The 9,860-nt window shown below is 43.7% G+C and overlaps 1 protein-coding gene across 7 annotated transcripts in view; it reads right to left on the bottom strand.

Moving 5' to 3' along the window:
- Window positions 1–2,728: 2,728 nt before the first annotated feature.
- Window positions 2,729–9,860, bottom strand: part of unc79 (unc-79 homolog, NALCN channel complex subunit) — a 35,193-nt gene continuing 28,061 nt past the window's right edge. For all 7 annotated transcript variants that reach the window (XM_085142766.1, XM_085142767.1, XM_085142768.1 and 4 more), the window contains 16 exons: window positions 8,102–8,242; window positions 7,925–7,963; window positions 7,685–7,797; window positions 7,448–7,533; window positions 6,890–7,063; window positions 6,594–6,662; window positions 6,401–6,511; window positions 5,092–5,196; window positions 4,913–4,990; window positions 4,700–4,789; window positions 4,425–4,600; window positions 4,119–4,302; window positions 3,807–4,010; window positions 3,580–3,657; window positions 3,437–3,478; window positions 2,729–3,336 (listed from right to left, as the gene is read on the bottom strand). In XM_085142766.1, the coding sequence (XP_084998892.1) occupies window positions 3,148–3,336; window positions 3,437–3,478; window positions 3,580–3,657; window positions 3,807–4,010; window positions 4,119–4,302; window positions 4,425–4,600; window positions 4,700–4,789; window positions 4,913–4,990; window positions 5,092–5,196; window positions 6,401–6,511; window positions 6,594–6,662; window positions 6,890–7,063; window positions 7,448–7,533; window positions 7,685–7,797; window positions 7,925–7,963; window positions 8,102–8,242 (1,879 nt within the window). In that variant the 3' untranslated portion in view covers window positions 2,729–3,147. The remainder of the gene's footprint in view (window positions 3,337–3,436; window positions 3,479–3,579; window positions 3,658–3,806; window positions 4,011–4,118; window positions 4,303–4,424; window positions 4,601–4,699; window positions 4,790–4,912; window positions 4,991–5,091; window positions 5,197–6,400; window positions 6,512–6,593; window positions 6,663–6,889; window positions 7,064–7,447; window positions 7,534–7,684; window positions 7,798–7,924; window positions 7,964–8,101; window positions 8,243–9,860) is intronic.

The raw sequence follows: 9,860 nt of genomic DNA, 5'->3' as shown, positions 1-9,860 counted from the left end.
GAAATGATGGATGCATGAATGTAAATATTGATATTTAAATATCTGCCTTCTGGACTGTTAATTCATGTACAGTGTAACAGAACATATGTTTATACATAGTAAAAGTTTAAAAAAATGTGCTACCACTTAGAATTATGTCAGTGTTGTCATGTTGATGGAGCAAGCCATTAATGTATATATGGCAATCAATAGAGCATACACAATTTATGCATTATACCAAACAGATAACGAAATGTGCATAAGTTGATTTCATTGCTGAGTTTTTCAGTTGTAAATAAAACTGTACATAACAACTGACCCACAGTATGTTGTGTTTAAAGAAATGCATGTGCAGTTATAAAACCACTGTTGTACGTGGGCAGACGAGCTGGCCCGTACGTGGTGAAGGTGATAAAAGTGAGACTGTTATATTTAGCCTGTGCCCATCTTGTCTGCTCTATGCTGTGCTGTGCCGTTCGCGTCTTTGGGCAGAGCTGTGCTGGCCTTGTCTCCTGGGCCCCCCACAGCGGAGGACATGTTCTCAGTCTGTCTCACACAGTGCATCTTTAATGAACTGCGATTACCAAGCGCACTCCTCTCCGTGGGGCTTAATGGCACCAGCCAGAAAACTTTTAGGTCACATATTGTGCAAGCTCTGGGCTCGATCAATAACAGTGTCACTAAAAAATCACGTCTGTGTGTGTGCGTGTGTGTGTGTGTGTAAAAGATTGCCGCAGCTAGAGCAGGAACATGATTTGATATAACAAAATGAGGTTTTTAGAGTAAGATAAAAGAGGGTAATGGATTCAAAACACCTCGTACAGAGCCTGCATTCTTACACTAGGTCGCGCAGACATGTTCCTATTTCTGTTTTAATTTGCACACCAGACCGTGATGTGAAACAAACAAGAGAGCCTAAACCTGTGCTGTACAGGCTGATGTACAAGAGCACTCAAGAGGAATGTTGATGAATTATAATGTGAATGAGGGTCCATCGAGTTCTCTGCCTTCCCTGCTTTGGATGTGCCACTTGACGGTAATGCAAATGGACACGCAGAGCAATTTAAACATTCATGCATTGTCCAGCCAGGGCGCTGTGGATTTCACTGTAATAAAACCAAAGTGACAGCACTAGGCGGGGTACTGGGAATTGTCACTGTCTCAACAAGTTTTTCGAGGCTTTCCTTACAGCAATAAGGTGCTGGAACACGGATTTTATTTTTTTCAAACATTTGTTTTTACCAGTGTGCTGCTGAGTTTTAGCTGCTGCTTCTATACCTCTGCTCTTTAATCACGAGATGTCACCAGCGCACACACCTGGTGATGCATTGTGCTGGCGCATTGGTTGTGTGAGAGAGCTTGCACAGTCCTTTTTTTAAAGCTGACCTTCACAGTCTTTGAGGACCCACTCACACCCTCTCTGCCCGCCAGTCCTTTGGTCAGTGTTAATTACCCTCAGCACCTCCAGCTGCCTACTCATCAGGTCAGCGCTCCCATATGGTCCTGCAGGAGGCAGGCAGGCAGGCGGCAAGCAGGGGTGGGGAAAGTGCTGGATACCTGTGGGACACTGATTACATAAGCTGCTGCTAATGAGAAAGGTTCTTTCAGAAAGGGCTGCGAGTTCAAACGATCACAACGGTGGCAGTGGCTGACAGATGCAACCCCAGAGCAAGGGGGACTTGATTAAACGCACGCACACACGCAGGGACGCATGCGCACATACACACCTGTAGCTAACATCACTTTAATGCACACTCTCACACGTAGAGGCGCAGCAGGAAAGGACCTCTTTGATGAGCCATGGCTAGAGGTTGATGAGAAGGGGCACTGCAGCCTGATTCAGCTGGCTTGAGGTCACCGGGGAGTGTGTGCGCGTGTGTGTAAGTGCGTGTTCATTAGTCACATTGTGTGATATCATTATACTAGTGACTCATTTGGCAGACACCTCTCAACATGGGTCTTTCAATACCAGCTGCGACTAAAAAGTAAGATTTTAAAGAATTTATGCGCAGATCAAATGTGACTTATTTTGGTCCGATAAGCTAATTTTTCCTCGCAGAATACATCTATATCAGCAGATCGAATTCATGCTAAATCCTGATAATGAAATCCTTGCAGCAGAAAAGATCAAAACAAAGATTAATGTGCTGTTCGGTTTTCAGGGCCTGCTGTCATGTCATCTGTTATTCTCAGACAAGAGCTTCATGGTAATCCAGTTAGACCTCACAAAAATCCTTAATCACAACAAACCACATTAGGCCAAAGGTAATTGTGTTTGCTTGGTATATGCATGGGCCTATCTGTTTCGCTGCTGCCAATGAAGGGAGGGCTGGAGTAGGAGGAGGCGGGGTGTCTTTCCACTTTGGGGGTGAGGGGGGAGCAAACCGAAATAGTCTTGTTTACCTCCAATGTCTGGCTCCACGTTATCGAGTTACAAAGCTGCTACCGCAACTCGGATTGGCCTCTGATCGATCTGAGCTGTGATGGCAAAAGGCAGCATGACTGACAGCCTGACAAGGATCTTAGCTGGGAGCTGGGTAATGCATGTCATGTCGTTTTCCCGTAGACACCTGAGGTTTTTTTCGCTCAGAGTAGCCAGCAGAGCTGATTTTATCTCTCCGCCGTCCACATTATGGTAAGCTGGGCATTTTCCCCATCAGTCAAGACATCAAAGGGCAGAAAATGTCATATTTGAATTTTTAAAGGCTCAGCAATTCATTTGAAATGTCAAAGCGTCTCGATGTTTAGAAAAACTTGTACTTTTATTATTCGGCTTGCAACCAAGCAACTTAAAAAGTGATAGGTTATGAATGTCACAGAGTGAACATATCTATGATTAAACAAGCATTTGGTTTCAGGCCCTTGCTATTACTAACATGGGTCTGTGGAAATCCTCTACAGTCGTCTGACTCTTCAAATCTGTTAAATGCAACAGATTGGGCACCGAACACAGTTCTTCTACACAGTCCAACTCCAGTGTTAGTACTTTAAAATAGCATAGATTTACTGTACATATACTAAAGGTTCTGAAAAATGATTCATTTCAAACGAATCCCACACAGCATCACTTTATATAAGAGTCCTTTTTTTTTTAAAAGTCACTTTCAGCCAGAGCAGATGCATGCAGGCCTAGGGACCCAGGTGAGGCAGAGCTGACCACAGAACAGGTCACATGGGGTAAAACTGTGAAGCAGCCTCAGACGACTGGATCTCCACCTGAGCCATCTTGAACTGGGTGCACTGCAGCCATTTGCGCAGGGCGAACGGAGGGGCTCCGGACATCTGGCCCTGCAGACACTGGTGGTTCACCCTATTCTGGATGGCCTGAAGACGCAACTGCAGCCCTGCAGACAGATGCTTACGACGAAAAGAAGAGAGGATGATAGTGTTTCAGTTCGAAATCATCAATAGTAATTATCATTAATCTGTATGATTAACACCTTTTAAAACCACTTACCTTAAGATTTGACTGAATCATGGGTAGCCACATAGGAATTAACTGAAAAAAGAAATAAGAGATGAATAAATAAGCATTATTCTGCATGTTATAGAGAGAATATACAGCACTGTCTACATGGAAGGACTGGACTTATAGCAAACCTTGACAAAGATGGTTGAGTTGCATTCCTGCAGGGCCTCCATTAAACTAATGACATGAAGACACACCATCTCTACCATCTGAGAGACAAATATGAAATAGACTTAATTTTATGTAACATATTTACTGTTTACTCATAATATTAAAAGAAGAAAATCACCATTCTTCCACAGCGACAGTCCTGACTGTCTCAGACAGATGTTTGCAAAGGATACCGCACAGCACTTACAACTTTATTGTGGGCCATAAGCTGCAGGATGCTGGGTGTAACCCGACTCCAGAACTCGAGGCCCGTGAGGATGGCGCTGGAAGAAAACTCTGTCTGGTTCTGGTTCTGCAGGGAGGGAGCGGCGGCTGCCTGCTCGCAGTAGATGGTCCACAGCTGGGCGAACATGAAGGCGTGGAACAGGGAGCACATGTGCAGCACCGACGTCTGAGGATAAGGACCGAGACCAAAACTGACAAGGCCATTGTGGTTGCCACAAATCGCATCTGGAAAAATCTGAGTGTGATCATTTGAAGAGATTTGTGTCTGCCAGACCTTCGACTGTTCTGGGAAGCCAATCAGGATGACGATAAGATGGTCTGCAATGTGGGAGCCAGCGTCGAGAGGGATGGGCATGCAGGAGGTGGAGCCCTGGTGCAGGGCACAGTGCGTCAGGGAGCCCAAAAGAAGCCAGGACAGCTGACGAATGTGGGACACGCACTCAATGAATTCTTTTGGCCTAGAGAGAAAGAAAAAAATGAAAATGAGTTCAACAAATCAATTAACAACACAGTGTGCAGATCTTCTTTCACCATTCATTTTTCTTATTAAGTCAGTCAGTCTTATTCTCATCATTTTTACCCTTGTTGCATGGTGGATGGCGGATGATAAAGCCAGGGAAGATAACGCACAACAGCTTTGTTATCGCGGTGATTGCCTTTGCTGATCTCCATGGCTGCGACTTGTGCCAAGCCCACTTTCAGGTTGCCCCCAAAGGTGTCCTCATGCAGTGGCTGACAACAAGCCTTCATATGGCTCTGAAGAGCAGATTTGGAGTGAAGAAAAGATAAGGATGAAAAACAAAACTCTCCACATGAGACATGTCCAAATTGTAAACTCACACACAGAAGACTTACTTTAAGTTTGGTTAGTGTGTGCATATCTGCAATAAAGTCCAAGAGCTCACTTATATATTGCCGCATGCATTCCATTGCTGCCGTCGTGCACTGTAGAGAGAAACAGCAGTTTATCCTTTAGGAGGAATCACAGTGGAGCCTATCTATATTTCCTGCTGTTTTATGAGCCTGATTTTAATAAGACAGTGTAGCACACAGCGATTTAAGTCTCACCCCCGGCAGCGTTGAGATCATGTGCTTTTGGATGATGGTGGATTCCGCTAGCCGTGTGCCGATATCTGCACAAACAAACTGGCAAAATCCACACACATAGAATTGCAGTCAGATTGAATTGCTGTGATTTTCTGGCTCTCGTAAACCGAGATGGATAAGAGAAATTTTTGTTTTTTTACCTGAACCAGAAGTAACAAGTTTGTGTCAGGCAGAGGAGACTTGAACTTGAGAGCCTGCAGGAGCTCTAACACCACAATGCGGGACATGTAGAACTTATCTCTCTCCTGGATGCGAGAAGATAGAGAGTGGAGTAAATGTACTGATGCAGCAAGACTGCCTTTTTCTATTATCACTCTGCCTTACTCATGCTGCGAGGAGAGCATAAACTCTGTAGCTTGAATAGAGGGGGAAGGACAGGCAGCGAGAGGGGGGGGAGGAAAGCTGGGGAGACGGAGAATAGTGAAAGCCGAGGAGTAGATTTAGGCCAGTCCAGATCTCTCCTCCCAGAGTCCCAGGCAGCTCAGATGAGGCTGTCAGGCAGCCTTCTCCCTCCCGGAGGACAGGCTGCTCTCTTTGTTCATCCCTTCCACACAAAGCCCAGCTGCCTGTTTACAAACCACACTGTCATCTTCTGACTTCCAGTTTGTCTCTCGCTTTCTTATTGTAGTCATGTTTGCTTATGTTAGGAGCAACCACATGATCTTCTGCTCATGCACAATGCAGAGCTGACAGTTCTCACTGCGTGGCTCGCTAATGCACGTACCTGGATGCAGCACTCAGGTGATTAAAACTTAATGGAGCATGTAAGTTTGGAAAATAGCAAATTAAAAGGCTGTTCTTAAGCCACAAGGCTCCTCATCATACAGGGCGATGCAGAGGTGACAAGTGATGCATGATGTGACCAACTTTAGTAGGTCCAGAGAGCTCTAATGTGTGTCCTTAACACCTGACCTCCAAAACTGAACTGAGTTGAAACAAATTATTGAAAATCGGCTCTTCCCTGACACCTCACCTTACCATTAAAAAAAAAACGGCAGAGGGTAAAGATCCAAAAGCAATCATTCATAGCAACTCTGAGTTTTGAAATGAGGATATTATAAGGTCAGGAATTAAAGCGGCTGTAAAAAAAAAAAAAAATCAATACCACAAGAGGCATAAACCACGCAGTGCTGACAGTGGTGGAGGACTGAGGATTCATCTGTCCGAACAGTGCAGACAGCCCTGGCTCCATCGCCGTCTGAGGCAGCCACGGAGAAACACACCATACATCCTCGGTCCTAGCACACCAACTAATCATGTTAATCAATACTGGCTGATTGCCTACTTAATCATCTGTGACACACGGCCACATTTCAGGCTGACTGGAGTGTCGGGGAAGTAGGTGTAGCACCAAAAAAAGTGATGAGTGAGAGAGCAGCAAACTGCAGATTAGTTTGAAGGGTTTAACTCTTTCAAGACTTCTTACAAGCTGCAGACACACAAAAGTACCTTATTGAAGGCTTTGTAACAAAGTCCACAGAGCTCCACAAGGTAGGAGAGACCGAATGTTCCATACTGGATGACGAAGCTCAGCAGCTTGGAAAAGGGCTCCAGGAGACTCTGTGTGATGGAAGAAATGTAGAAATAGGTTAGTTATTAAAGAGCAGAAAGAGGAGACACTGACGTCCTGCTTTGAACTTACCCGAGTTGCATTTGTTGTTGGGATTTTCAGCAGGCAAATGATAATCCTTAAACTGGAATCCATAGGACACTAATGAGACACACATTGCAAAATAAGTTGACCTCTCCCTTGTGCTTGTGAGGGTTGCAAATTATTGCACACTAATTTGACCTCCAAGGTAAAAGTGTCAGAGTCAAATCAATTACAATTTTAAGACTCTGTCCTTTTGAACCCAACGAGTGCACCCCTGGATGTGTTTTCCTCCGACAGTAATCACATAAGACCATGACTAAGTACTCGGACGAGTTGATATCTACCTTCAGAGGAAGCACGGAGGGCAGTTTTGTGAGGAAGGTCTGGAACTGGTTGCAGATGGTTGTCCACAGGTTGCTGGGAGAGTCCATGGGGAGTGCCTCCATGAAGGTGGCAATGTTGTCCAGGCAGTGCAGCATTGTGCCCCCTGCTGGAAGACTCTTTTTGTTGTTCAAGCCCTGGGAGGCAGGGAGGCATAAACCATAAAAAGGGGTTATATAATGACATTCTATAAGTGAAGATATTTCCATCATTTCACTCCTGATCAGTCACAATGCTCATGATGAGAGCAGTGGATTTAGGACACTGAAGTACAGATAACTGCACGGATGAGCGCGTGCATCAGTAGGCTCTTATCTTGCCCATTTTTATTTAGATATCAGTACAATAAACTAGCAGAGGAGTGCAGATCAAAGCAGGTTTCCTGAAATGCCCAGATGATGTGATGTTTAAGATGGGCCTACGCTGCACATGAAGCTGGCGACATCAAATTTTTTGCTTTGACAAGAGCTCCTCCTGCTGGTTGAATGACTCAACACATCAACATGAAGAACAAATCCCACCTCGAGGAGCATGTTGAGAGCAGCAACAGAACTGAGCTCATTGAAATCTATCAGTGAGGATGCAAGCGTTCTCAGAAAACTTCCATCTGTTAAAAGAAAAAGGAGGGAGCAGTTTGTACAATGGGAACTTATGATGTTAGATTGAATGTTTAAAAGTAGCTACATTACAATAAAGTGTGAAACTAAGTTTCTTTTCTATGACAAGTTCAAGCTGAATTTTCAGGTTTTTAAACAGACCTTTTATGTTGCTCTGGAAGAGCTGGGGCAAGATGCCGTTAGGAGCCAGCTGGTGAAATATACAGCGCAGGAACTGCTTGGCCACACCTGCTACATTCCCTGGGATCAACATACTGCAGGACATCACAGGGAGAATGGCTGTGTTAGAAGGGCAGTCACACTTGACATACACTATTAAAGACATCTATAAGCACAGTGAACATCTGCACATATTGGTGTTATGGCTTTTATGTCTCATACCTCTCAGCTTGTCCAGAAAAATTGCCACTGGATGCCAACCTGAGAGAAGTCAAAGCAGCGGATTAGGACTCAGAGATGAATTATGCATAAGCTCTAAGAGTGAGTTATGAAACTTCATTTAACGGTGAAGTGCTGTGTGGATGGAGATTGCAGGGATGGTTACTGGAGCTGTTGTACCTGCCCACAGACTGCATGATGTCAAGAAGCATAGGGGCAGCCAAATCCGGGCTGAGGTGAATGAACATGGAAAGAACCACCACAGCGAGGCTGAGAGTCTCCTCATCATATTCTTCCAGAACAGCTGCACAGTCCCGACACCTGGGACATCACACGGAAATACACCAGGCTAGATTTAGCATAAAAGCAGATCTATTTCGCTAATTTTAAGATTCAGATTTTTTTTGCGACTCCACTAGAAAAACTTTGCACTATCTAAAGTTCAGTACTCGGTCTGTTGCAGCCCCTTCAATCATCCACAGTCTGCAACAAGCAGTTTTAACTCTCCTCTCTTTAAGCCCATTTTTCTGATTGGCTGCCCTTCACAAACTGCTTGATCAGTGCTCACAGCCAGAGCTGTGTGCATTGTATGACCATATTAGGAATATCTCTTCTCTCTGAAATCAGGATAGAAAAAAAAATGGGTGAAAATGAGTGCTTTGAGCAGTCTGAGCCCTAAGCTTTTGGCTATTTTGTATCTAGTCATTATATGAAACTTTGACCATGTTTAATGTGAGCACGCACCACTGTAACAGCAGCCCTCAACACCTCCAATCCTATATAATCATCTGAAGCCTGTTAGAATATTTATTCTTTAAGTGTTACATTTATTAACTTTAACTAATCGAGTTGTGGCCGATGACTGCCCCTCCCTGAGCCTGGTTCTGCCAGAGGTTTCTTACTGTTAAAAGGGAGTTTTTCCTTCCCACTGTCTCCAAAGTGCTAGCTCATAGGGGGTCATTGTAGGGTCTAACTTACAATATAATGCCCCTTGAAGCGACTGTTGTTGTAAATTGACACCATATAAATTGAATTGAATTGAAAGTTCAGTCCTTAAAACTGTAACCACAGTGTTTACAATAATACAATAACAATTTACTTTTTTAAATTAAACTTAAAAAGAAATTAAAAAAATAAATTCCTACTTCCACTTAGTGCTGTTTGGCCAGCTGAGCCATTCAACTTCAATATGAAATAATGTCAAAATGTTTGAAGAGAGAATTATTAAAAACCTTTTTCCCTAAGAAAATGGCTTAGACGCACTTTTCTGCTTTCCTGCAAGATCATCTTCAAAACATTGTTACTCTTTTACCCACATCTTTAAATATCCAGACAGGGAAGGAGCCACCCTGTTAAATTTACTGAGATCAACAGCAGAAAGTTTAAGAACCGATAAATATGTGAGAATGACTCAGTTCTGTAATGTGTTTTACAGCCTTGTGGACTGCAGGTTCTTAATGTGAATGATGTGATGAGGTTAAAGCCAGTGCTTCCACACAGGGGTGCGGCTGTTTCTTTCTATCGGCTGATTGCAGCTGCTGCTTCATCACTTGCAAAGCCAAATGTGTAGAACACTTCTTTCCAGACACCCTTATTAACTTTTGCTTTTTAACTCCAGGGCGTGACAGAGACCAGCTCTGATGCATAATTCCAATTCAACAAGTTGAAATAAAAAGCTGCAAAAATTAGCTCTGTAGGGAATTTTGATGGGAATATTTTAGGAATTTTTCCAAAGTTCCTACAAAATCTGACATTCTGAATCCTTTTCAGTTCTCTTTTAGTTCATTACTGTTAATTAGTGGCAGCATTTACCCTGAAATAGCAGTTATACCACATGGACATAATGTAAAGACAATGTGATCTCTGCTGTCACAGGATCTCGAGCACTCGGGCTAAAAGTTAGTTTCTGGTTTTATTGTTGTTGGCACCAGTACAAATA

The sequence above is a fragment of the Neolamprologus multifasciatus genome, chromosome 19, assembly GCF_963576455.1.
Source record: "Neolamprologus multifasciatus chromosome 19, fNeoMul1.2, whole genome shotgun sequence".
Classification (NCBI taxonomy): domain Eukaryota; kingdom Metazoa; phylum Chordata; class Actinopteri; order Cichliformes; family Cichlidae; genus Neolamprologus; species Neolamprologus multifasciatus.
Note: the sequence above shows the minus strand (reverse complement) of the source record. Positions and strands in the feature narration are given on the sequence as shown.